We start from the raw sequence: 26,554 nt of genomic DNA, 5'->3' as shown, positions 1-26,554 counted from the left end.
GTTCATGCTCGGCATCCTACAACTGCTTTTGTGCTGTCTCTAATGCCCGCCGCAGACAAATATACAACGCTTTCCGGGAAAGTAGTTGTCATGATATACTGACGACAGCAGAGTACGCAAGTAATAGGCTGTTGATTTGTCTGTGGATATATACCTATATATACAGGAAACCACGAACCCCTTCTAATCTCTCAAGTCTAATGTGGTTGGCCAAAGGCCATCTTGTTCCAGTGCAGTAGTAGAATGTTCAGGCAAGCGACGGTCGGGTGATCAATGTCCCGAGCCGGTGCAGAAGCTCCCGCCTACGCTTAGTAGTGGTTGCACTGGTACTGGTTGGTGTCGAGGTAGCGGCCCTGTGACAAGCCAAGTTAGCGTTTGTAGCAAGCAAATGATGGGATCGATGAACAAGAAACGTACACGCTGGCATCCACGCTTGCAGCAGGCGGTCTGGTAGCACTTCTTCGTGTTGAAGAGAGCAACATCGACGTCGACGTCGACGTCAATGTCGAGACCCAGCAGGTTCGCATCGACATCAATGTCGACAACCAAATGCTTCTCATCCAAGCAGTAGATGGCGGCATTCTTGTTGCAGTAGCCCTGGCGACCCCAAGGGCCCTGGCTCGGCCAGTTGAAGGGGTTGGGGCGGCGGTGGCGGTTCGGGCTGACGCGGTGGTTGTTGCCACGGTTGTTGCCACGGTTGTTGCCATAGTTGTTGCCGCGGTTGTTTCCACGGTTGTTGCCATAGTTGTTGCCGCGGTTGTTTCCGTGATTGTTGCCATAGTTGTTGCCATAGTTGCTGCCACGGTTGTTGCCATAGTTGTTGCCAGGACGAGTGTTGCCGGGGTGGCCGACGTTGTGGCCGGGGCTTCGGTTGTTGTCTCCGGAGTAGCCAGGAGCAGCGATGGCAGAGGCGATGAAGGCAACGAGGGCGAGGCCGGAGAACTTCATTTTGACTGATTTCTTTGGGAGAAGTTGATATGGAAGAAGTCCAAAAGTCGTACTAAACGATTGTAAAGAGTGGCAAAGAGTGACTCGGCTGTTGATGTCGGATTGTTAAGCTGCGAATGAATGGCTTGAATGGGTTGGAGTTGACTATTTGACGCGAAGGAGGAGGGCCTTTTATATCCATGTGCATCTCGGTCCGAGGAGGACAATGTGATCATTCATCAGCCCCTTCCCTCGCGGCAGGGTAGAGTCGAGCGGTCGTCATCACGTCGCTGCGCCATGGGCATGGCCATGCACCCCCCGTATCGCATTGTCAAAACGGTTCGCATGCTTCATTTTGGCCAGTCGCCCGTGGGCTTGGCACCTCTCCGCCAAGGTCCCTCGGTCAACTTGACAAAGACATGGCGCACTGGGAGTGTGCCCAATAGCCAGACATGCCGACTCGGGGCAGCCAATCGACTTCGAGGGGTGGTTCGCTCGTCGGAGGCCATCTCGATGCCGCTGTCCCTGCCGTGGGCCATTGCGTCTCCGCTCCAAGCCGTCGGGGCCGTCGGTTCCGCCGCGTCCCTGCTCGCCCTGTTTCATCTTCCCGGTTGTCCGGCTTGGGCCGCTTGCCGCCCAACCTCGACGGACGCAGGGGCGGAGCTGGTGGTGGCCGGACAGCAGTCATGCCCCAGGCCTTGCCATGCCATGCCGGTTCCTTTTTCCACGTACGCGCAGTTGCGTACTGTCGAGGCAGGACGTCTTGGCAATATTGACCATGACGATGACCTGCAGCAAGCTGAGATGTTGCCGTCATCGTTGTCATGCGCCGGACGCCGACGGCGGATGCAAAAAGCAATCGCTTCTTTCCCATGCTCCATGTGCGGCGGCGGAAGAAGGTCGAGGGGGCGATGAGAAGATTCCCTGCGTCAGGGCGGGCTCGCTCCCTACCTGTGCATGACATGCATCGCCCGTCCGGGCTCGAAAAGGAGGGCATGGTGGGTGGCCGGCGAAGGAAGGCCTCCCTCCCGTGCGGGTTTCACAGACAGCTGCTAGCGAGGCATCGCATTACCCCTCGCGGATGCGGATGCGGATTCGGATGGGAAAAAGAAGCTGCATGCTTCATTCAGGTCGAGCCGAACTCGGGCACGGCAGCGGAAGCGTCATTCGATTCGTGTCCGTCATGGCCTGGAGGAGGATCAGCGGGCGAGAAGGCTGCTGAGCAGGACCTCTCCTGAGACTTTCGGCACGTTATTCCATCATTCTTTCCACCGTGGGCTGGGAGATGGGCGAAGCGGGTGCATTCACGGCACCATCATGCTCCGGCAAGAGTTGGTTTGTGGGAGAAGGGAAGATTCGAAAGAAGAAATTCTCGACTGTGTCTCACCAGGGGGTGCCTGACGGTACTTGTACTTTTGGCCTTTGACAATACGATGACGCGTCCCGAACTGAACTCGGCTCCCCATTACACTGTGCAGGCAAGTACATGCACAAGAGTTACGTGTACTCGTACGTGCGCATGTGCTCTACCTGTACCTGGAGGTGAAGTATTCCCACCAGTATTCACTCCGTACACGGCAGAGCATTCGCACTAGGTACAAGTGCGGAGCTACGGAGCAAGTACTGAGTACTCCGTTCAGCAAAGTCCTTTGGCTGGTTGGAAGCGGGTTACTGGTCACGGACGGAATGACTGAAAACCGATGGCGATGTATTGTGTACATGTACGGCGATCCTGCACAGGTACACCCGCTGGAGGAAGCAATTGTAGTGCTCGTGCATGTACGGAGTACCAGTGCACCTAATGTACTTTAGCGGTACGAGCAGCAAAAGGTACACGCGTACGAAGTACTGATTCGACGTGAATACGTGCATGTACCCCTTACCGACAGTACTCCGTAGTGCTATGTTGATTAGGCACAGGTAGGGCCCGTACCGGTACTCCGTGCCTGGAGGTGTGCATGTACCTGCAGATTTCCCTTCCGTAGCCCGTCGCAGGTGGGCGGGCTCCAGCCACAGGCGGATACCAACCAACCCCCTGCGTCGATGGGGGCAAGCGACGGCGCACAGCAGCGACGGCGCCCCGGGCTCGCCGCCGTCTAACGTCGCCGGTCGGTCAACCACCACCTCTCGAGCATGTCTCGAACGCGCCCACCTTGACTCGCACTTGGGCCGTCTTGTTGAGAAGTCGCGAGCATGCACGGGGGGATCCGTACTCACCGAAAAAAGCACAAGTACGTGTCTCCGAACGCTTCCTCCCTCGTCCGGTGCATTGTCCACGGTGGACGCGCCGATGCCGTCCACTGCATGAGATCAGTTGATCCGGGCCCGACTGTCGGACCGTACATTGGTCGACATGCGTAGCAGCCTCAGTTTTTGGTGTGTTGACCTCGTCACCCATCACTCACCCGTTGCTGATCCGCAAGGATGACGTCTGGAGGCGCCGACGTTGACGTGGCGAATGGGGGAAATGGTGGCGCCCGGGCCGGCCCGGCAGTCCGTCGGGCTTCCGTTCGCCGCAGGTGGGGCCGGAGGGGAAGCGGTACAGGGTAGGTCGCCGTCAAGGCCAAACGTTGGTGTTTTTCCACTTGGGCCCGAATCGTCTGGTGAGCAATGATGCCAGGGCCGCAGGATCACGACTAAGGATGCATCTCAGACGGTCACTTTGGTGAGCCGAAATGGTAGCAGCTTCCCAGCATATGCATTACCGTGCCATGAATGCGAATGGTATTTGTGATTCGTCTACGCTAATTATTTCATTTACTGCACTTGTACAAGCGACAATGTCGCCTCCCATCGCCGCTACTACCGACGAGACGGCCTCTGTCTGCCGGCCTTGGTGTAGAACTCGTCGACCCATGTCGTCATCTTGCTGACGAGTTTGCGCTGAATCCGACCCACCTCCGGGTTCATCTGTCCGTTAAGCACAAATATGTCGCTGGCATGCATCCCCTTGGGGATCAAATAGACCGACTCAAGCGGTTTGCCAGTCCTCCTCTGAGAAGAGACAGTCGCTGGCCGCCACATGTCGTACTCGCCGTTCACCCACATGACCCTTTTCGCGTTTCCCGGGTCCCAGCCGCCGGTGAGGGCGTTCAGGTCGTCGGCGGTACGATTCTTCGCGAGGCCGTACGTATGGTTGTTGACGGTAGGGAAGAACTGTTCGCATTCGCTGCGCAGGGAATCGCTGGTAAAGAGCGTGGAGACGATGCCGGACTTCATGTTGGGTCCCCCGGTCATCCACGATTCCAACCTGCCCTTCCGTTAGCCGTCAAACGCCCGGGGTGAGATGGTGTGGCGGAGGGACATTGAAACGTACGGCTCGTTGCAGCTGAGCCATCTCCACTGGCGGCCCATGGTATTATCCACAGACAAGTCCGAATACACCGGCGAGGTCTCAACGTTGTCCGTCGAGAAGCAGGAGGCCGTGTCGTTATTTTTGGCCAGTTCCTTCATGTCGCAGTCTAATCCACACCCGTCAGCCGACGCAGCACAACGAAAAACGACCATGGCACTTACTCTCCGGAATGATGACCTCTTGGAAAAATCGACCATATCCTTCTAGGGCCTTGTGCAGGCCGACGCCCTCCGCTCCGGTCGGGTTCGATGTGCTGCCAGGCCACTGGTTCTGCAGATCCCTTCGTCAGCCCGCCATGCGGAAAGCTAGCTTCTCCGCGCTCCGGCCATGCCGAACCGCGACCGGCCCGCTTGCTGGCACTCACCTCGACGTAGTCACACATTCGGTGCAGTTCCGTGTAGCCGGTGTAGAACTGGGCGCCCTGCCAGCGGAGGGGCCCGAGAGCAAGAACGGCAGCAAAACTGTTGTCGTCGTCCATGGCGCCGAGGCCAAACTGGTTCTTCAGATATTTTCGCGCCAGGTAATTCTTCTTCGTCAGCACGTCGTCGACATGCTTGATCATCTTTTGAAAGTCGGCGCTGCAGTTACGGGGCATGGCGGCCTCGGCAATGTTGAACGAGTCGGACATGTCGGGGAGAGCCTGGACGGTAGCGCTCGAGCAGTGATAGGCCCAGAAGGTGCCGGGCCTGATGGCATTCGTCCACGCTGCGAGCGCGCCGGAGTAGGAGGCGCCGGAGAGCACCCAGGGGGCCTTGGAAGGCCTCGACGACTGAGTCTTGTCAAAGTCCAGAAAGACGTTTCTGGCAAAGTAGACGAGGTCGGCCGTCGCGTTTCCGACGTTGAGATACTGCAGTGTTTCAGCCGTCAGCTCCGGATAGGGCGAGCTTTTGCCCCAGTAGCGGTGTTCGAGCACGATGATGGCGCCGCCGACAGCCTCGGCAAACTGGCCAAGGAGGGTATCGTTCGTCAGGTAGGCCAAGTCGTCCTCGCCGTTCCCCTCGCTCGGCGCCTTCAGGATGATGGGCGAGCCTTTGCCCTTGTAGTGTTCGTCGTTCCACCAGTACCGCTGCTTAAAGTAACCGAATGGTGGGTCGTCGTGGTTTATGAGCTGGATAAAGTAGTCCATCTTGAAGACGACCTTCTTGTCTTCATCTCGCCTCACCACATGCTTGGAGGACGGGGAGGAGTCGTCCGGGACGATCGAGCCAGGCAACACGGCGCCAGAGGCCGATGTAACGAGGAGCAGCTGCGTGAGAGCGGCGGCCAACACGGAGTAGGAATGCATCTCGATCCTGGGTGCTTGAGCGAGCGCGAGGGAAGGAGGAGGAGACGAGAGAGGAGAACGGGCAGGAAGCTCGCAACGTCTGCATCGTCGCTCGTATTTATACGGCTACCGTCCTTGCATTACGTACGAGCACGTTACACGCACGTGTGCAGTAGAGGTCGGTGCCTCCGTGGACGGAGTGGTACTCGGTTACATTTGCGCGGATGGCGCCGACGTTGATACCTATTATATGTACCGTGCCGCAAGTGAAAGTCTAGTATGCCGCATGCAAGTACTTACTGTACTTGCACGTAAGTACTGTAAGTAAATAGCTGTAAGTAAGTACTTGTAGCCGCGCCTACTGTACAGTAAGTAAGTAGGTGTACACCTACGATCATACACCAGATCGACGATGCCAAGCTCCATGACGATATTACGTATAATCTAGCGCACACCTTCCTCGGCAGTTGGCGCAAGTACATGCACTTATCCCGGGACTCGTACGGGTATACGGAGTAAGTACGTGCAAGTAAGTACGTGTAAGTATGTAGTCATGTGCAAGTATTATGGACGCTATACAACTGTATGTGTATTTGTACAAGTATATGCACTCCTTGTACGGAGTACAGTAGTTACGTATATTACTTGTACTCGTACGTATTTGACCGTAAGTATAGTTGGAAGGTTTACTATACTGTAGAGCAAGGGTTCATAACAATAGCGGCCAGTAGGGGGGAGGGGCGGGCGGGTCGTTGGCATCGGGTGATTATATCTTGGCGACATCAACCGTTGCCGTTAGCTTGATGGACAAATGGACCGCACGATACACTAGTATATTCCTACAAACTCCTTCAAGAATGATTCCTCCTCCTGTGCGGAGTATTGACCGGAACGACCGAGGGCAAAACCAGGACGATGTACTCTACATATATTACTCGGTACATCACGTTGCAATGGCTGACAAGGCGGAAAATTCGAGCATAGCAGCCGGGGTATCGAAGCATGTATTACCTGTACAACGTAGGAAGTAGTACGTAAGCGCATCGACATGGAGTTGAAGAGTGGACTACTTATTAGGTCGGCTTTCTAGATTGGGAAAGGAGAAGTCGATGTGATGAATCGTGCGAGCATTGTCCATGAACGGGCAGCAGCATTGCTCGCTCGTGCTCGCAAGTATGCACACCTCGTCTGCGGCTGCAGCACTCTTGCATGTTGTACTTGTTTGCAAAGATATTCCACGCAAGTAAGTACAGTAAGTGGACGGAGAACCGTACAAGCACTCTGTTTGTGGCCCAAGTAAGTATTCCTTGGTTGGAGTAAGAAGGTGTACATGTAGGCCAACATGCAAGAGCAAGACAGGCAATTATTACCGGACTTTCCATCTGCTCAAAAGGTACTCCGTAATCAAACAGGCTCTTTATCCACTCAATAACCATGCTTCCAGCATGACAAACACTCCAGCCCCCACCTGTCGTTCATCCTTCCAACATGAGCGGCTCCGACGACCCACGCTCAACGTCATCCTTCCAAGTTCAAAAGGCCCCGATCCCCACTCAGCACCCTCCTCTTCACTTGACACAAAAAGCTTTTTGTACTTTATTATACAATTACTCCGTACACAGCAGAGCAAGCCATCTTGCCTACTTATTACTACTTACAGTACTTTCTTGTGCGGAGTACTCGATGTTTTGGGGAGTATAATGAGTAATTATGTCGTACGAGTATTACTACATGTGCATCCACAATTCGCGTACTAACACGTGTTGGTGCAAGTACGCCGTACTTGCAAGTACTGTATTTAGTCGCAACGCATAGCTAACACACTCGGCACATTACGTAGCATTATTATTTTACATAAGTATGCAATTAGTATGCAAGCTAGCTGTGGGAAGGTGTATAATGCCCTTACATACCTACTTGCTCACCTCTTGCAACCAGGAGTACAAATATATACTTGCAACTATGTACAAGTACAAGTATTACACGTAGGTGTTGTATGCCTACACCTATAATATACAAATATTATTCTCTACACCGTGCAAGTACAACTACAGTACATGTACGGAGTACTCTGTACAAGTAGGTACATACCTAGTAAGTGTTGTAAGTACTGTACAAGTACGGAGTACTTGCAAGTATTACGATGTCCCAACTGGCAAGCTATACGTGCCTTTGCTAATGCGGTATTCTTCCGTCCGCACACTCGCAGGCTGTGGTGTACAGTAGTGCCGTAATTACTGTTACACGTACTCCGTACAGTACTCCGTAATACTTCGTCCCAGACGAGAACTGATGCCATGCATATGCTCAATGTCCTTGTACTTCCTGTACACCTGCATTCATGTGCAATCGACACATGACTCTATTATTATCGGCATTCCTCGCAAGCACTTGTACTTGCATGCAGTTGCATCTACTGTACAGTTCTAGTATTACGAGTACATGTAGAGCACTGCACATGTAAGTGTTACGAGTACATGTAGAGCACTGCACATGTACTTAAGTGTTACAAGTTTTACTTGTACACCTACTACACCTCGCCGTGTGGGGAGCGATAATACTCGCACTATATCTGTACTTTTACGACCAGAAAGTGCATACTCAGGAGGAAGAGCACAGCTATAACTCGTCACGCCGAGCAGCCATGCGGGCGAACGTCCCGGTAGCTAGCCCGGCTATGTCATCGGCTCGTGCCCCTACTCCGTACTTTGAGCAAGTTCGCGAGTGAAAGCGAGCACAGGGGATCAGTGTCGATCCTTTGCTATTGCCAGAAGGATCATCAAGGCACCAAGAGTCGGTGATTGACCTATCGGACGAACTCCATACCCCTGGGGCGGGTCCCCATGTGCCAACGTACTTAAGTAAGTACATGCAGTTACCCCGTTGTTGTACTTGGGTGTACAGAGTGCAAATACTGGCAAGAGAATTCCCATCGGCAAACAGAGCATGGATTACTGTAAGGAATGCTGTCCTATGTCTCTACACTTGTACCTGTACTTGTAATTACTCACTTGTAAGTACAGTAAGAAGGGGTAGTGTTAGTACTCCGCACACCTACAAGCACGGTACACTTGCTGTAAGTGTTACTGCACAAGTGGTGTACAGTACTTATGCATGTAGGTACTTGATACTCCTGGAGGCACCTGAACTTGTATAGGTACTTATTAGTACTTGCATGCATCACAAGTACAGTACGGAGTAGTAAGTACACCTAGAATTCGATACACCGTTGTTTGATGAGCAAGATCATACAGTATATTGCTACAAGGTAACGAATATGAACAGAGAAGGGGCGGCGACCGTGATCCTCTTCGATACACGCACACCTCCCCCTCACCTATCTGTTTTTGCCAAGCTGCTAGGTTGGCGTCGACACAAGTATGGTACATCGTCGGTGTGAAGGAGATTTTATTGATGGCCAAATATATTGCGGCGTCGAGGTCAAAAGCGGAAACCTTTCTTCGTCCTCTCCGTCAACTTCGGTCAAATAAGGACATGGTGAGGAGCGATTCCCCGCGGAGCCTATGGAGAGTGGAGGAGGATGAAGCCCGACTACTTGTACGGAATACTTGCAAGTAAGTACGTTGCATGTGCTCCGTATTTACGTACTGTACAGCACTTGTACTTACTTGAATGTGTTTTATGATAACACTATTAGAAGGCATCTTGAAAAACCCGACGGTCCGAGTGTAAGTACGTATACTGTAAAGCGGATGCCCAGGGAGGAGTTCTATCGCCTCTCGATCCTTTTCACCAAAATCGGCCAAGTCGGGCCTTCGTTGCCGTATCCAGGCAGGCAGCTAAGAGCCAAGTTCAAATGAAAAAGGCAGTAGATGTGAGCATCTGCATAAGTAAGGGGAAACGCAAACGGCAGTTGCTCCGCAAGTGCAAGCGCAAAGCGGCAGTTGTGCGTGCGTGCTCATGGCAGGGCTTGCGCTCCTGTCGGCATTTTGGAATCAGTACGACCCGGCTAAGCTGGTGGTGGGTAATGTGTACTATTATTACAACAGAGTATATGTCCTTGGGTACTGCGAAATTGCTACTGTACGATATGTCGAGTGCCGTAGTGATGTTACTCGCAACGATGGATGCGCCTAGAAGTAGAAACATTTCAGGTGTCATGTCACAGCTGGCAACCAGCACAACCCGCTCGTCCTGGCGGTAGGAAATGTGTCCATGTCCACGCACATATACTGGTGGTGCTTCACTCGACATGACGAGTTGAGAACGGCGCTGCATGTGCCCATTTCGAGGTTATATTGCTCGTACAATCATGATGGATCGTGGCAGCACCAACAGCTACAGCCGCGGAGTACAGGTATTTGCAAGTACCGGTGCATCGTACTGTAAGTAGGTGCGCTCGTACTTGAGTACCAAGTGCAGTAAGTACCTAGTACTTACTCGTGATTATTAATACGGAGTACGGAGTACAGTGCGCTGTAGATCAACTTGGCGTCGGGGAAAGGGTTGGTGCACTGTAAGTATAGAGTACATCTACAGCATGTCGGTGCCGGATCAACGGAATAACGAGTGCTGTAAATACCCCTAATGTGTGCTGAGTATTACTCATGTACCCCGCGGCGTCAACATTGGCAGGTAAACGACGGTGGTGCACAAAGAGTTCAAACCTGATGACTAATGATGGGTATCCGCATAACATGACTGGCTGGTGACCACAGATCCGGACCATCCTGTAGGCACGGGATGCGCAGCCTGCGCCGCATGCGCATCCACCGAGAAATGTCGAGAAAATCGGGAACAGCGGTAGCGGCCTGTTGAAGCATGCTGGGCACTGTCGAACACAGTCGAACGGCGAGGGTGAGAAAGTTGTGGTGGTGCAAACGTGCTACGGAGAGGAGTCGAGACTCTGGTCAGGTGCCCAAAAAGGTATCGAGGTCTCACCTCGGGCGTGCATGTCACGAGGAGGGAAGAACTGCGCCTCCGCTCCGAATGTTAGCATTAAACGACGACGACAAAAAACCACAACGAAAATACGGCCAAAAATAAAAAAAAATCGATCAAGTGGGCAAGGGAGGGCAGGGAATGCGACGATGAATTGATTGCATCCGACAATGTTCGCCGTGATGCGACCTGACACCGCGCCGCTTGCGATGACTGCTTCCGGATGGTCGAGGTTGCAGGAGGCTCAGCCTGCTCAGCATACCGCCAAGGTGACTAGTACCTAGTACGCACTGTAGGCACCAACTGTACACCCCCGATGTCGCCACATCCATGTTTCGAGGGCAAGTACCGGGTACGGCATGCGGCGCCGACTCGCTGGTGCTGGCGCAAGTATCTGCGACAAGCTGCGTCTCACCGTCTCGGCCCTGGACAATGCTGGAGGCTGCTGGAGCCTTCCGGCAAGCGTTGCGCGCTATTGGCAAGCAGAGATGAATCATGCGCTCACGCAGGCCGCGCCTCCGGAGTCGTCATCGGCCACCCACCCACCCAACCAACCCCAACATGGTAAGATTGTTGGTCACTGCGGTGGGGCCCCCTCCCTCAGCCGTGCTCGTTCGGTCGTTCGACTTGCCGCCTTCCACCGCCGTAGGCTCCCTCCCACCTTCTCGCTTCTACATAACCAACTCTCCCACCTTCTTCTGCCCCTGGCGACCAATCTTTCCTCCTACACATAACTCTCCTCACTTCCACCACCAACCCCTCTGTTCCATCCGCGATTCCAACACGCTCCCGGATACCATCACCTCGCCGTGCCACGACCGCAACTTGCAGCAAGATTCACGCAACTGCCACGATGCAGATCTTCGTCAAGACTCGTAGGTTCCTCCCGCCCTCGGCCGCTTTTCGCCGCGTGCCGTTTGGAAGTGCCAGCTGCTAACCATGGCGCCGCGTTCCAGTCACGGGCAAGACCATCACGCTTGAGGTCGAGTCGTCGGACACGATCGACAATGTCAAGTCGAAGATCCAGGACAAGGAGGGCATCCCTCCCGACCAGCAGCGCCTGATTTTCGCCGGCAAGCAGCTCGAGGATGGCCGGACCTTGTCCGATTACAACATCCAGAAGGAGTCGACGCTCCACCTCGTCCTCCGCCTTCGTGGCGGCATGCAGATCTGTAGGTTTTCGCCTCACCCGGACGGCCCGCATCGGACTCGTCGCTGACCTGTCGTCTCGTCTAGTCGTCAAGACACTCACGGGCAAGACCATCACCCTCGAGGTGGAGTCTTCGGACACAATCGACAATGTCAAGTCGAAGATCCAGGACAAGGAGGGCATCCCGCCTGACCAGCAACGCCTCATCTTTGCCGGCAAGCAGCTCGAGGACGGCCGGACCCTGAGCGACTACAACATCCAGAAGGAGTCGACGCTCCACCTCGTCCTCCGTCTCCGCGGTGGCATGCAGATCTTCGTCAAGACGTTGACCGGCAAGACGATCACGTTGGAGGTGGAATCGTCGGACACAATCGACAACGTAAAGAGCAAGATTCAGGACAAGGAGGGCATCCCGCCCGACCAGCAGCGCCTGATTTTCGCCGGCAAGCAGCTCGAGGACGGCCGTACCTTGAGCGACTACAACATCCAGAAGGAGAGCACTCTACATCTTGTACTGCGCCTGCGCGGCGGCCAGTAATGCACCTACACGCTCGTCATGGATGATGGATGTGGTCGAGGAGCGCTGGGTAAACGAGAGCGCCATCGTTACGGTATTGAATGACGGCGTCCGGCATCATAGGGTAGTAGTTTAGTTTGCGCATCTCGCGTCTCCCCGACGTGGTGCCAATGCAGACTTGTTTATACCGATACACTCCATCTACTTCTTGTGGTGCGGCGTGATGGAAATGACAATGGGGACGGAAGTTCTGCCTAGATGCACGCGTGCATCGTATCCTTTTGCCCTGCCTAGCGCATGGATGAGTACGGCTACAGGCTTGCATTGTACGGCAGACTGAGTGTTGATGTGAGCAGGCAGGTGACGTGTTCGGTGGGGGGGGGAAGGGGGGGCTCTGTTCCGATTATGCATTAAGTACGGAGTATTGAGACCTCAGTAAGCACATGAAATGGAGAGAGTATTAGAGAGTACAGTACGAACTTCACCCCACGTGCACTATGCTGTATAGCTGTACTGTACTGTGCAACTACTGTAAGGTAAGTACGGAGTACAGTACGGATACTCCGTACTCCGTACTTGGTTGCACTTCGGTACGCCCACTGTAAGCAAGTTCTTTCAAGTATTATTAATTACTCCTCATTCCATACAGTGCTTGTACTGTAGGTACATGTCCACTGGTTGGTACAGAGTACATGTACAGTAATCACACCCATATGCACGTGAACCCGGTGCAGATGACTGATGGAGAAGCGAGAAGAAAGATCAAATAGTGCACCATGTTCCGATCACACCGCGAGCGTGCTCGCCCTAGATGCTCGCCATGTGCCCGTCGAGTTTGACGGGGTGGCTGCGAAGCAAAGAAGCGACCTGAGCGGGCAGAGCGTGCTAGAAACTCGCCCGCCACCAGCGCCTTTCTTGACAAATACAGCAGCCTCGGCCGACGGACTTGTGTGTGACTGGGGCGCCGAGCGAATCCAGCTTCCATCGGCCTCGCACACTTCAACTCGCGTGTGCCCGTGCCCGTGCCCGTGCCATGCATTCCTATTATTATCATCTAAAGTTTGAGCTGTACCCGACGCCCAACCCAACCGCAAGGCCATCCTCGGAGGCACGAGACGAGGGCGAGATCTGGCTGCCGCCTCCCGACGCCGACGCCTTCGACGACTTTCCTTCATCTCCTCGGAAGAGGCACAGCTCGGCTCGATCAAACGGCGACGACCGCTGGGAACTCCCGCACGCGACGGCAGCTCCGTTGGCGGAGGAGAGCCTGCCGCGGAACCCGAACCCGGCCGTCATCGATTGCGGTTCGCCGAGAGTGCCCGTCCCCGAGGGCGGCCGGAGGGCGGTGGTCGTGCGGGAGAGACAGCCTCCCGGCCACGTCGAGACGAGGCAAGCGACGGCGAGAAAGTCACAGGCGGCCATCGGCGACTGGAGGTTCGGGCGGGTGAGCATCGAGACGGTCGACCTAAGCCGACCGTACGACATGGCAAAGGAAGCGAGCAAGGCCAGCCCGTCGGCGGCACCCTCGCTGGGCCCTTCCTTCGGCGGCGCCGGCACCGCGACAAAGGCCGAGTGTCTGCCCTTGGAGACGACCAGCACGGAGCTTGGATGGGGCGTCGTGCATTTCTACAGGGAAGAGGACGAGACGCCGTCGTTGGGCCGCCGGACGGACCAGCCCGAGCTCGACACGGAGGCTTCGGGAAAGGAGGAAGCATCGGCGCCGACGGACGACGAGGGCACGACGCTCTGCATCCCGGCCGTGCCGGCGTACATGTCGCCGGGCGACTTCATGGGCTTCGCGGGCGAGCGGTGGATGAGCGACATCAGCCACTGCCGCATGGTCATGACGTCGCAGATGAATCGATACCTCGTCCTTTTGAAGTTTCGCGACGGCGAGCGGGCGAAGCAGTGGAAGCTGGCATTTGACGGCAAGGTCTTTAACGCGATGGAGGTGAGTGGACTCGGCGAGGTACCCCCTGGAAGGGAAGCGGAGCAAGGGGAACCGGACGGATGCTGATTTCTCTCCCAGCCGAAAGTCTGCCACGTCGTCTTCGTCAAGTCCATCACGTTCGAGACGCCGACGCAGAAGCGGCCGAGTGCTCGGTCGGCGTCGCTGTCGTCGGTCGTCTCGGGCGGCCTCGGCCTCAAGCCGTTCCCGCCCCCCACGCCGAACCTCATCGAGCTGCCGACGTGCCCCGTCTGCCTCGAGAGGATGGACGAGACGAACGGGCTCATGACGATCCCCTGCTCGCACGTCTTCCACTGCGCCTGCCTGCAGAGCTGGAAGGGCGCCGGCTGCCCCGTCTGCCGATTCACCAACGAGGCGTCAAGCCAAGGGCCGGCGAGCGAGCCCGACGGCGGCGCCGGCGGCCACTCGCAGCCTTTCGGCTCCTCGGCGTCGAACCTGTGCAGCGCGTGCGACTGCGCCGACGACCTCTGGATCTGCCTCCTCTGCGGCTACGTCGGCTGCGGCCGCTACAAGGGGGCCCACGCCAAGGAGCACTGGAAGGAGACGGCGCACAGCTTCGCGCTCGAGCTCGAGACCCAGCACGTCTGGGACTACGCCGGCGACATGTGGGTCCACCGGCTGATCCGCGACAAGGGCGACGGCAAGGTCGTCGAGCTGCCGGGCAGGAATCGCCGGACGAGGGAGGGCGAGAGCGAGGACGTGGTGCCGCGGGCGAAGCTGGAGAACATCGGGCTCGAGTACACGCACCTCATCACGAGCCAGCTCGAATCTCAAAGGGCGTACTACGAGGAGATGATCAGCAAGGCCGTCGACAAGGCGGCCAAGGCCGCGGCCGTGGCCGAGAGCAGCTCGAGCCGGTCGTCCAAGGTGATGGAAAGGCTCGGCGAGCTCGAGGACGAGCACGAGAGGCTCAGGACCGAGACGGTGCCGCAGCTGGAGCGCGACCTCGAGCGGCAGGGCGCGAAGGCGGCCAAGGCCGAGGCGCTCGCGCGCAGCCTTGGGAACGCGCTCCAGGAGGAGAAGCGGCTCAACGAGGGGCTCATGAAACGCATCGAACACCTCGGCGTCGACAACGAGGCGGCCCGGCGGGGTCTCGAGGAGCTGAAGCGGGAGAATGCCGATCTCAAGGAGATGAACCGGGACCTTTCCATGTTCATATCCGGACAGGAGAAGCTCAGGGAGCTCGAAAGAGAGGGAACGCTGGACGAGGGGGAGATTGCGGGCGGCAGCGCGAGTGTGCCGGAGAAGAAGGGGAGGCGACGGGGGAAGAAGTGACGCCGGCATGAAGCAAAAGCCGTGTCGACCGACGACCTGGCCTGGCCCATGTTGGATCCGGAGCCCTCTCGCTCGGTCAAGCGCAAGGCGGGCAACGACCTGGGGTCGAAGTGATTCCGGCCAAGCTGCATCATAACCTGTTGCAGCATGGCCCGAAAGGGTACGGAGCACGGAGTACGGCGTACTATTAGTGTCATCATGCCTGCATGTGCGAGTACGGTACGAGTACGGGGTATACAAGTGCAAGTAATGGGCGAAGAGGGCCATGAACAAGTCATTATTACTTGGCTCGACGTATTCAAGTGTCCCGGGAGCGCAATTTGGGCCTTGGAGGAGTACCGTCGTATTATCTGGTGCCCAGGGTCCATTGGACGAGTACCACTGTAACAGCACTAAGTACAGTACTGTACTTACTTGCAAGCACTAAGTACAGCACAGGACAACTGCAAAAGTACCTGTGCTTAAGTACTATAGTACAAGTGCATGACCCATTTTCCACTGCAGGTTGACTTTTGACTCCATCACGACGCATGGTTGTTTTCAAAGCCAAGCCTGAGCGGTCTCTCGCTTGCTTTGTGGGCTTTCTTCCATGGCTGTCATGGGGTTTAACAGCGGAGGAATCTACAGACGACGAACAAGGCACGTACGCATGCCAACACCCTCAGCACCCGCCACGGATATGCCGTACTACTCCGTGCCACTCTGTGTGAGCACTCCGACCTGTCTCCGTCGAACACATGCCACCGTACTCCGTGCACACTTCTCGATGGCCAAGGATGAGGGGGGTACGGCAGGGCACGGTCAGGCATGGTTCGGGTCAGATGCTCGAAGAGCAGGGACATGGCCGGCTCGTGTCGACGCGTGCGACTCGTTCGATGCGAGGAGATGCCGAGGACCTCGCCGCTCGGCATGGCGACCGCTCACGCACCCGCGAGCAGCGCTTTCCGACCGACGACGAGACGGGCTCGGACACGAGAATGATGTGCATGTATTAATACAGTACTTACATGTCACTGCCTACATGCAGCACCTGTGCCGGGCCTGCACCTACATGTAAGTACTTACATGCGCATGTTTGCTTTCACGTAGCTGCATGTGACAGCCACGGCGCCAAGCGTTGCAGTACGCCGAAAAGCAGCTTCATCGGCCGTTCATCCGTCCCAGCTTCCCGGGGCTGTGCCTTGCTTTGCTTGTGCTTCGCGGCTCGGCAGCGGCAGGGGCCCAGAATCGACGAGACGGACGCTTGGAATTGGGGTGTGGAGGAGACGCTGACGGGCGGCCCGCAGCCTCCCCAGGGCCGACTCCCGAGGCTGAACATCTTCAGTGGGCACTGCGGTGGACTCGGCGGTGGACACCGCGCTGTGGGCTGGCCAGCTACAGGCTCCACCAGCCTCGCGGATGGATCCATCAGGTGTAGATGCTGGTGGGTGTAATTGGCCGACAGGTAGGTAAACTCGCATGTACTGTACGGAGTACATGTACATGCATCTGCAAGCATTGTACGACAGCCAGCACTCGCCAATATATACGGAGTACAGGTATTACATGTACGGAGTACTTAGATGTACTTAAGTACGGAGCAAGTACAGTACAGATTACTAGAAAGTAGTTACAGGACACCAACATGTATGTACTACAAGTAAGTACATGTACAGTAGCATGTGGGCAGTTGGTGCTGCATCATGTTGTAATAGAGGTACTCCTATCAAGAGTCTAGGTACTAGGTACTAATGGAGCAACCGCACTTTGGCACACAACTGACATGTACAAGTACATCCATTATTACCTACACCTACCACTAAGTACTGTGCTGCACGTGCACTTGCACCTACAGAATACGGAGTACTTGTACTTGTACATGCAGCACTTGCATCTGCAATACCCAGGGTGCTTGGTGTACTTGCTTGTGCTTGTACGGAGTACCCCGTACAGATACCTGTACAGTAAGTACTTGTATTTTCTTTACTCTACTCCGTAGGTACCCAGTACTTACTTTCCTGTGTGCACTGGAGGCTCGCAAGTTCTTACTTACAGTACTTACAGAGTACTTACACCCGCGAACCTTCTCACACAGCTGCGTGCTCCCAATGGGGCCAAGCTTCCATGGCGACGATCCCCCCCTCGGGCCATCATCTTTTCCCTACCCCCGAACCCCTCCCCTCCGGGCCCTGCAGCCTCCTTCTCTACCGTGCCCTTTCGCCTCCCTTCCTTGCTCCTTGCTCGACGGCCTTGTCCTCGTCCCATGTTGGATAAAGTGCCAGGATCAGCCGACCAACGTCTTGCTCCGTCACAGCCTCCCTGCTTCCGTGGCGACGACGGCTCCGACGACGACGACGACGACGACGACGACGACCATCACCATCGCCGCCGCCGCCACCATCCACGACACTTGCGCACGTAGCCGCGCGGTCGGCTCATCGTTGCCACTCGCCGCGAGAACGGGACCATTGCCAGCCAGCCGCGCCGACCCGACTGACCGAACGATGCAGCCCGACGGCGACGCGCCGCCCGTCCAGCGGGAGGGCCGCGAGCAGACGGCGGCCCGCGGGGATGGGACGACGCCGGCTGGACCGAAAAAGGAGCTCTATCCCATGATCAACTGGAAGTACGACCTGTTCCTCTACGCCGTCGGGAACCTCGTCGACCTCTTCTTCCGCGAGGTCGTCCCGCGCGGAACCTGGAGGGTGCCGCAGTCCGGGCCGGTCCTCTTCGTCGCGGCGCCGCACGCGAACCAGGTGCGTCGAGCACGACATGTCGATTCGCATCCGCACGAGCGAACGCTCATCCGTCCATCCGTCCATCCATCATCCATCCATTCATCCATCCATCCGTCATCCATCCATCATCCATCCGTCGGTTGGTCCGTCCATGCACGTCTGCCCAGGGTTGCTGACGCCCAAGGCCACAGTTCGTAGATGCTCTCATCCTCCAGCGAACGCTCCGCCACGAGGCCGGCCGTCGGGTCTCGCTTCTCATCGCCCAAAAGTCCGTCCACGGCTTCATCGGCTGGGGCTCGAGGCAGGTCGGCTCCGTGCCCGTCGGTCGTGCCCAGGACGCCGCGAGGCCGGCGACGGGAAAGATTTACCTCCCCGACCCCGTCCACGACCCGACCCTCGTCCGCGGCGTCGGCACCCGCTTCGGCGAGGGCGAGGGCGAGCTGCAGGGCATGCTCTTCCTGCCGGCCGGCAAGAACACGACGGGCGCGAGCGTCGACATCGCCGAGATCGTCGGCCCCGACGAGATTCGCCTCAAGCGACCGTTCAAGGGCCGGCTCGCCATGCAGCAACTCACGGGCCGCGACGACATCGATGACGAGGGCCGCTTCACGAACCCGAAGCTGCGCGGGCCGGCCCCCGGCTACGAGGGCACCCGGTACAGGCTCGCGCCCCACATCGACCAGACCAAGGTCTACGAGGCCGTCTTCGCCCGCCTGCGCAACGGCGGCTGCGTCGGCATCTTCCCCGAGGGCGGCAGCCACGACCGGACCGAGCTGCTGCCGCTCAAGGCCGGCGTCGCCATCATGGCCCTCGGCACGCTCGCCGAGTCGCCCGACTGCGGCCTCAAGATCGTGCCCGTCGGCATGAACTACTTCCACCCGCACAAGTTCCGCTCCCGCGCCGTCATCGAGTTCGGCACGCCGTTCGAGGTGCCCAAGCACCTCGTCGACCTCTACCGCGGCAACCGCCGGCGCGAGGCCATCGGCCAGCTCCTCGACACCGTCTACCAGTCCCTGAGCTCCGTCACCGTCTCGACGCCCGACTACGACACCCTCATGATGATCCAGGCCGCCCGCCGGCTCTACAACCCGACGGGCAAGAAGCTGCCGCTGCCCATCGTCGTCGAGCTCAACCGCCGCCTCGCCATGGGCTACGAGCGCTTCAAGGACGACACGCGCATCACCTCCCTCTCGCGCTCCGTCAAGGCCTACAACTCGCAGCTGCGCTACCTCAACCTCAAGGACCACCAGGTCCAGTACGCCCGCATGTCCATCCTCAAGGTCTTCTTCCTCCTCATCTACCGCTCGGCCAAGCTCCTCCTCCTCTTCTTCTGCTCGCTGCCGGGCCTCGTCATGTTCGCCCCCGTCTTCGTCGCCACCAAGATCATCAGCCGCCGGAAGGCGCGGACGGCGCTGGCCGGGTCGACGGTCAAGATCCGCGGCCGCGACGTCATGGCCACGTGGAAGATCCTCGTCGCCCTCGGCCTCGCCCCGACTCTCTACCACTTCTACTCGGTCGTCGTCGTCCTCATGGTCTGGCACGACCGCTGCTGGGGGTACGTGCCGCCCTGGGTGCCGCTCTGGCTCGTCTACGTCGGCGTCTGGCCCGCCATGATCGGCATCGCCTTTGCCGCCCTGCGCTTCGGCGAGGTCGGCATGGACATTTTCAAGTCGCTGCGGCCCGTCGTCCTCTGCCTGCTGCCGACGTCGGGCTTCAGCATCCACAAGCTCCGCATCCGCCGCGCCGAGCTGAGCGCCCAGGTGACAGACATGATCAACGAGCTCGGGCCCGAGATGTTCCCCGACTTTGACAAGACGCGCCTGCTGCCGGACGTGACGCGCGTCGAGGGCGCCGGCGCGCAGCATCAGCCGCATCAGCAGCAGCAGCAGCAGGCGGCGGCGGCGGCGGCGGCGGCGCGCAAGAGGCGCGACAGCGACCAGTCGAGCTCCGGCTTCGGCTACGACGTCGAGTCGCCGCCGTCGCTGACGCGTCGCAGCACGACGCAGTCGAGCCGGGCGCTGCCGCGGAACGACTCCTTCAGCAACATCGGCGCCGTCGGCATCTTCTCGACGAGGCCGCCGTCTCGGTCCCGGAGCCGGTCGCGGTCGAGCAGCGCCGGCGGCGGCCTCGGCTCGAGCGCGTTCCCCATCAGCGCCTTCACCACCCTCGACTCGGCCGAGGGCTTCAGCGAGGCGAGCCGAAAGATTCGGGAGGCCATGAAGGACCGGCGGCGCAGGTCGGAGCGGATGAAGATGCGCGCCGGCGGCGACGAGGACGGGGAGAACAGCGACGACGAGTTGGACGAGTACGACGAGGCGCGGAAGAAGAGGATGTGAGGCGAAGAAAGAAATACGCAGACGCCGTCGCGCCCGGGCCAAGATGCGACGACGACGGTCGACGCATCTTCTCAGGGACAGGACAGGAGCAGAGTCGTCCGCCGTGCTCGCGCGAGGGCTCACGGTGCATTTTCGTCCAGCGGCACGGCCGTATGCGGTCCAGCTCGCGAGCAGGCGTGCGAGAGGAAGTTGCCCGGTCTCCAAGGAGCAGGCAAGGCCAGGGGCGCAGATGGATGTCACTTGAGGCCAAAATTCCCTCGATTCAGCTAACGTATTGTAACTGTATGTACGAGAATGTACTTGCATGTAGGCGGCGCCTTGGGTGCATATGCATGTATCGTGCATGTACGAGCAGTATACCTTGATATTAACTGCACTCGCAACATGTACAGTACTTACGTAGTTGTATGAGCAGCACGCTATACTGCACTTGCAACATGTATAGTACTTACGTAGTTGTATGAGCAGCACGCTATACTTGGGATGTAGGTATTACAAAGCACAGTGCTCTGCATGTAAGTACTAACTCAGCAAACAACGGCGGCTTACAATACAAGCACTACTTCGGAGTAGGTAGTAGCCTGCACTTGCAAGTACTGTACATGTATAGAACTTCGTAGTTGTACGAGCAGAACGCCATACTTGGGATGCAGGTATTACAAGCACCCCGTAAGTAAGTCCTCAGCAAACGGCTGCTTGCAATACAAAGTAAGTACATGTATAGTACTTAAGTAATTGTACAAGCAGCACGCTATACTTGGGATGTAGGTATTACAAGCACAGTGCTCCGTAAGTACGTACTCAACAAACGGCTGTATACAACAATACAAGCACTACTACGGAGTAGGTGGTAGCCTGCACTTGCAAGTACATGTACTGCACATATAGTACTTAAGAACATGTACGTACTGCAAGTACGTACGGAGTGCTTATACTTAAGTGCTTGTCAGTGTACAGTAATACTTTGTAGGTGCGCAGTACGGATACGTAAAGTGAATTTTCAGACTTACAAATACTCTAGCCAGGCGGTTCGGAGACACTCATGCAACGCCGACCGAAGGGGGCCAGCGCATGGACCGGCGGACGCTAGCAAGGAAATTGGGTGGTGTGGACCATCGAGATTCGATGCATCGTGCTAGACCTCAAGTACATGTACATGAAGTTGTACCGAGGGTAGGCCCATGGGCTCCGTACAGGTACACTGGCTAGTATGACGGCTGGCGAGTCTCTTCGGGCGGTGAGAGGAGCCGGAGCAAATCAGGATCTATCATGCGGCTCGGAGATACGCGGCCTTTGCGCCTGGTGGTCGCCTTTTCCTTGGTTGGGCGCTGCGGGGGCGACGAGAATGCGCAGCTCTGGTGAGGGCGTTTGAACATGCGCATATATTTAAATGCATACCAAGTCCATCGAAATAGAGACATCTGCCTCTGGAGTAGAATTTCGCCTCCTGTCCGCGTCCGTGTGTCCGTCACTGAACGCTCCCAGGACAGGCTTATCCTTGGAAATACACCTACAGTGCGAAATACGCTCACAGTACGCCTACGTTGTACAGTACTTGACCTTGCTGCAAGTAGCTTCAAGTACAGAGTACTTACAGTACTTACAGTACTTACATTGCACTCTCGCCCCAGGTACGGAGTACAGGGAGTACAGGGAGGGCTTCAAACTGTGCGTACTGTACTCTCACTACAGGTACCTGTACAGGCCAAGCCCAGCACACCGTACCCTCTGTCCACTCAAGGGATCAGGGCCATTGCACTAGTGACGACACCGTCATTCCCCCCCAAAGCCGCCATTTCGGATCTGATAACGGCGCTTCCGAGGAGGGACCGCCACCACGTCAGCTACCGACAGACAGCAAGGCAAAATAAAAGCACACGAAAAGCCGGCAGAGGATTCGGCTATATCGGCCATTTCAATCCCCTTCTCCGCTCGCCCATCCCCCCCCTCATTTTCTGGTCCATTTCTGGCACTTTTTTGGCCCATTCTCCTCCGCTCCTTCCCGTTCCACTTGGCCTCGGCCTGACGGAAGGAACGACCCTGGACCCAGTCTTGTCCGGGGAAGGTGACGGAGCCAGGCAAGCAAGGCTGGAAAAGTCGATTCGTGCTTGACGCATTACGGCAAAGAAAACCTCCCGATCGTGTCCTCATCCTCATCCTCATCCCTACATACTCGAACGACTCCACGACGTGCAACACCAACCTCTCGGAACCCTTCACCTCATTCCGCCTTTTCTCGTCCCCTTCTGCTTCCTCCTGCCTTGCCCCCTCTCTCGTCGTCTCCCGTCGCTTTCCCTACCTCTCGTCATGACGCCCCCCCCTGCTGCGGCAGAGACGTCGCAGCCACGGGCGTCGGCACCACCGCGCATGCCGGCGAAGCAGATGATGGCCGTCTCCATCAAGTCACTCGTCTCAAACGTGCTCGGCCGCGTCGGTGGTGCCGGCGCCGGCGGCAATGACGGTGCCGGAAAGGTTAAGTCCGGCCTGACGGAGCTGTTCGCCAAGACTGACCCGGCCGTCGACGGCGACGAGTGCCTGCACGACTGCTCCAGCTGCACCGTCCGGTACCCGCGTGCCTTCAAGATCGACGAGGAGGACCTGCTGTACGGTCAGGTCAAGGCCTGGAGCACCCACGTGCTCGTTGCCACCGGCAAGGCCGACTGGGTCCGCGACGTCGCCGACGAAAAGGGCAGCGTCATGGAGGCCATCGGCAAGGCGGACGCGCCCACGAACGGGGTGCGTGTTATCCTCCTGTCCTGCGCCCGCAACCACCCTGCCATCTCCTCCCCCGACGAACCGGATTCTTCCTCGGACGGACGGGGGGATCGTTCACCGCTCCCGTGACCTCGCGCGCGCTGACATTGGACCGACCGCAGAAGCTCATGCTCTCCGCCTCGAACATGCCGACGCCCCATGACACGACCGACTACTCGGAACCGACGACGCTCCTCCTCCTCCCAGCCTTTACGCTCGTCCGGAACGCGGTCCCTGCGAACGTGCCGACGCTCATCAACGACCTCATCAACCGCGCACCGACGACCATGTCGGCCCTGCAGCCCGCGAACATACCGCCCACCCTCCCGGGACCCGATCCGTCCATCCCGGCGCTCATCACCCGGCCCTGCCCACACCAGGCCGTCATCCTCATGTGCAGCCAGAGGACGCGCGACGCCCGCTGCGGCCAGAGCGCGCCCCTGCTCCGAAAGGAACTCGAACGCCACCTGCGACCCCTCGGTCTGTACCGCGACCTTCATGACGAGCGCCCAGGTGGCGTCGGCATATATTTTATCAGTCATGTTGGTGGTCACAAGTACTCGGCCAACGTCATGGTCTATCGACGACGCAACGCCTTCGGGCAGGATGACGTCGACGACGACGACAGCAACAACAACAAATCCAACGATAACGGCAGCGGCAACGGCGAAGGCGAGGGCGAGGGCGAGGGCGACGCTGGCGCTGCCCAGGGAATCTGGCTTGCACGGGTTCGACCCGAAGACTGCGAAAACCTCGTCCGATACACCGTCCTCAAGGGCAAGGTCGTCAAGCCCGAGAGCCAGCTGAGGGGCGGCTTCGACCGGATGAGAGGCCTGACCAGTTGGTGACGGAGGAGGATGCGAGGCTCGGACAGTGGAAACGGACGCATTCGCATATATAGACGAGCGATTCGACGCAGCAATCATCATGCACGCGGCACTGGATTAAATAGCCGCTGGAGGGATCATGCCACTGCAGGCTACGTGCCTGGCACCTGGTAGGCCAGAGTACGGGCGGCACTACATAACGTTACATGACAGCCAATTGCAATACCATATCCGCGACGAGAAGGAAACGCACATGTACGGCCGTCAATCTAGCACCGCCGGCGCAGTGCTCTTTCTTGCTGGAGGTGCAACACGACCGTACGCCTCCCGTCAGCAATGCATCCATGACAATGAGCGTATGTGCATATGCAAACCGGCATATACATGCCCGACTTGACGCATGCATACATACTGCGTGCGCATGTGTGCCATGAGATGTTAAGCTCCGAACCCGTGCGGGAATAGTCTCGACATCTCTCCGCGTTGGCCGCCCCGTTGGCTGGGATGGTAACCCTCCTCCGGGTACCCCAACCCCTTGAAAACAATCTCCGCGTTGGCCGCCCCGGTGGCTGGGATGGCAACCCTCCTCCGGGTACCCCAACTCCTTGAGAACAATGTCGAGCTATCGGCCGACAACCTGGCGTCCTGCACCGCACGCAACCATGGCTCCAAACGACGATCCCCTCTCCCAACTTCATCAGCCGTGGCCGAGGCAAAGTTAGCTCGCCCTGTTCCTCATCGAACCCATCGACGGCAGGAGCGGTGTCGAGGCCCGAATGCTGTGCAACAGCTCGAGACCCTGCTCCTCGGGCAAGTCCTGCAGGAGACGGGTGATGGCTCCGGAAAGGAGGCTCCACTGCGCGACGGCCGACGTATCGTTGGTCGTCGTTGTGCGCGCGCGGTGACGCTGCGTCGTTGGAGGTACGTCAAAGTACGAGGACGAGATGGGAACGGATCGGCGGAATGGTGGAAGTGGTGGGGGACGAATCTCCTCCCGCGGAACCGAGACGTCTCCGTCGCTGCCGCCGCCGGCGTGAAGGGGGGGCGGTGGCCTCAAGAATGGGCGCGTGCCGTCCGACGGGATCGTCGCATGGACGGAGACGAAGCTGGCGAGGGCTTCGCCACCGCCGTCGTCGCCGTCGTCGTCGCTGTCGCTGTCACCTTCGACCTCGTCCCAGGCGACAAAGACGCGGGAGGCGTGGAGAATCAAGGCCTTGACCTCGGTCAACTGGGCCTTGATGCGGACAATGTCCTTGGCGAGGAGCGCGACGCTGTGTCGCCACGGCTGCTGGGTGAAGGCGTGCACGCAAAAGGGCGGCAGCGGCGGCGGCGGCGGAGGACGATGGGGTTCCGCGCGCGGCGCCGACGTGACGGCTCGGAACCTATCGAGGAGAGCGACCGGTTCGCGGATGCCGAGGCAGCCGGAGAGGAACTCGCCGGGTTGGCGGGCGAAGAAGGCCCAGTCGCGACGGCGCAGCAGGTCGGCCGTTTCGACTTGAAGGCGGAGTCGCTCGCGAAGCCTGTTCTCGAGGTGCGCGCGTAGCTCGTGCAGCAGACGCAGCAGCACGAGACAATCCCCGTGATGCGTGGAGGGCGTGTCGGTATCGACGGCCGTCGTGGCGTCGGACAGTGAGCTCGCCGAGCCCGTATCCGCGCCGGACCTCGGGCCGGAGGCGGGGACGGCTCGCGGCGGGGACGGCGGGGACGGCGGGGACGGGGACGGCGGCGGCGGCGTCTCGGCGGCAGCCGTCGCGTAGTATTGACCGTGCGGGAAGCCGTGCCACGCCGCTGCCGTCTCCTGCGGCAGGTTCGGCGGGACTTGGGTCGTGCTGGAGGCGAGCGATGGCTCGCGCGCGCCGAAGCAGCCGTCGCTGGGGGTCGAGGCGTCGCTGGATGTGGGCATCCTGGTGACGGCGCCGTGCATCGTTCCCTTGTCGCGGGACGTTGCGTGGGAGGAGGTCGCGCGGGACGAGGTCAAGGGAGCAGACGTCGGGCGAGGGACCGTCGACGTCAGACGTCGAGCGAGAAGACGTCGGGCGATGAGGAGAGAGCGTGTTACTATTGGGGAGCGTGGTGCTGCCTGGTCTAGCAGCGGTTGCCTATATAGCTGCTGTCATGGCGGCGGTGATTCAGACAAGATCGACTGTGTGCCACGGCTGGTGCATCACGGGACCTTTTCCATGTGCTTTGTGCTTCATGGCTGGTGCTACGCGTACGGACGAGAGGCCGATGACGGACATTCACGACCAGGTTGGCGATCGCCATGCCATTGCCGTTGGCCTGGTATGGTTGGCCTGGTATGGCGAGATAGAAGACAGGTCTTGCAAGGCTACGAATCCGACATGCACGCCATCATGTTCATACAATACTACTTGTAGTATTACAGCATCGCCGAACCGTTGCTGTTGGTTCGGTGGAGCGAAATAATATACACAGTCTGCGTAAACGACGAACCCAACCTCCAAGCCCTTCATGAACAGCTTTTGCAGGCGGCGAATCCACCATCAATGTTCATAAAATACTAGGAATAGATGGTACTGTCGTACTCCGTATGCTTGCTA

At 57.9% G+C, this 26,554-nt stretch overlaps 8 protein-coding genes across 8 annotated transcripts; 4 read left to right on the top strand and 4 right to left on the bottom strand.

Annotated features, from left to right (window-relative positions):
• Window positions 1-308: 308 nt before the first annotated feature.
• DCS_06959 (uncharacterized protein) lies at window positions 309-948 on the bottom strand (the record flags this gene model as incomplete). The annotated part of the gene is made up of 2 exons (XM_040804246.1): window positions 309-353; window positions 418-948. The coding sequence occupies 2 exons, from the start codon at window positions 946-948 to the stop codon at window positions 309-311; spliced, it is 576 nt and encodes a 191-aa protein (XP_040654350.1).
• A 382-nt stretch (window positions 949-1,330) lies between these two features.
• On the bottom strand, window positions 1,331-1,924 carry DCS_06958 (uncharacterized protein; the record flags this gene model as incomplete). The annotated part of the gene is made up of 1 exon (XM_040804245.1): window positions 1,331-1,924. The coding sequence occupies one exon, from the start codon at window positions 1,922-1,924 to the stop codon at window positions 1,331-1,333; it is 594 nt and encodes a 197-aa protein (XP_040654349.1).
• A 1,805-nt stretch (window positions 1,925-3,729) lies between these two features.
• DCS_06957 (uncharacterized protein) lies at window positions 3,730-5,567 on the bottom strand (the record flags this gene model as incomplete). Its single annotated transcript, XM_040804244.1, has 4 exons — window positions 3,730-4,177; window positions 4,244-4,388; window positions 4,444-4,552; window positions 4,647-5,567. 4 exons carry the CDS (start codon window positions 5,565-5,567, stop codon window positions 3,730-3,732), a joined length of 1,623 nt encoding a protein of 540 aa, XP_040654348.1.
• A 5,734-nt stretch (window positions 5,568-11,301) lies between these two features.
• DCS_06956 (UBI4-Ubiquitin) lies at window positions 11,302-12,136 on the top strand (the record flags this gene model as incomplete). Its single annotated transcript, XM_040804243.1, has 3 exons — window positions 11,302-11,323; window positions 11,405-11,620; window positions 11,685-12,136. 3 exons carry the CDS (start codon window positions 11,302-11,304, stop codon window positions 12,134-12,136), a joined length of 690 nt encoding a protein of 229 aa, XP_040654347.1.
• Window positions 12,137-13,148: 1,012 nt separating this feature from the next.
• On the top strand, window positions 13,149-15,359 carry DCS_06955 (uncharacterized protein; the record flags this gene model as incomplete). The annotated part of the gene is made up of 2 exons (XM_040804242.1): window positions 13,149-14,066; window positions 14,145-15,359. 2 exons carry the CDS (start codon window positions 13,149-13,151, stop codon window positions 15,357-15,359), a joined length of 2,133 nt encoding a protein of 710 aa, XP_040654346.1.
• A 2,087-nt stretch (window positions 15,360-17,446) lies between these two features.
• DCS_06954 (glycerol-3-phosphate O-acyltransferase) lies at window positions 17,447-20,412 on the top strand (the record flags this gene model as incomplete). The annotated part of the gene is made up of 2 exons (XM_040804241.1): window positions 17,447-18,094; window positions 18,268-20,412. 2 exons carry the CDS (start codon window positions 17,447-17,449, stop codon window positions 20,410-20,412), a joined length of 2,793 nt encoding a protein of 930 aa, XP_040654345.1.
• Window positions 20,413-22,719: 2,307 nt separating this feature from the next.
• On the top strand, window positions 22,720-24,014 carry DCS_06953 (uncharacterized protein; the record flags this gene model as incomplete). Its single annotated transcript, XM_040804240.1, has 2 exons — window positions 22,720-23,148; window positions 23,289-24,014. 2 exons carry the CDS (start codon window positions 22,720-22,722, stop codon window positions 24,012-24,014), a joined length of 1,155 nt encoding a protein of 384 aa, XP_040654344.1.
• Window positions 24,015-24,711: 697 nt separating this feature from the next.
• DCS_06952 (uncharacterized protein) lies at window positions 24,712-25,917 on the bottom strand (the record flags this gene model as incomplete). Its single annotated transcript, XM_040804239.1, has 1 exon — window positions 24,712-25,917. The coding sequence occupies one exon, from the start codon at window positions 25,915-25,917 to the stop codon at window positions 24,712-24,714; it is 1,206 nt and encodes a 401-aa protein (XP_040654343.1).
• Window positions 25,918-26,554: the final 637 nt, after the last annotated feature.

The sequence above is a fragment of the Drechmeria coniospora genome, chromosome 03 (assembly GCF_001625195.1).
Source record: "Drechmeria coniospora strain ARSEF 6962 chromosome 03, whole genome shotgun sequence".
In the NCBI taxonomy this organism is placed as follows: Eukaryota; Fungi; Ascomycota; class Sordariomycetes; order Hypocreales; family Ophiocordycipitaceae; genus Drechmeria; species Drechmeria coniospora.
Note: the sequence above shows the minus strand (reverse complement) of the source record. Positions and strands in the feature narration are given on the sequence as shown.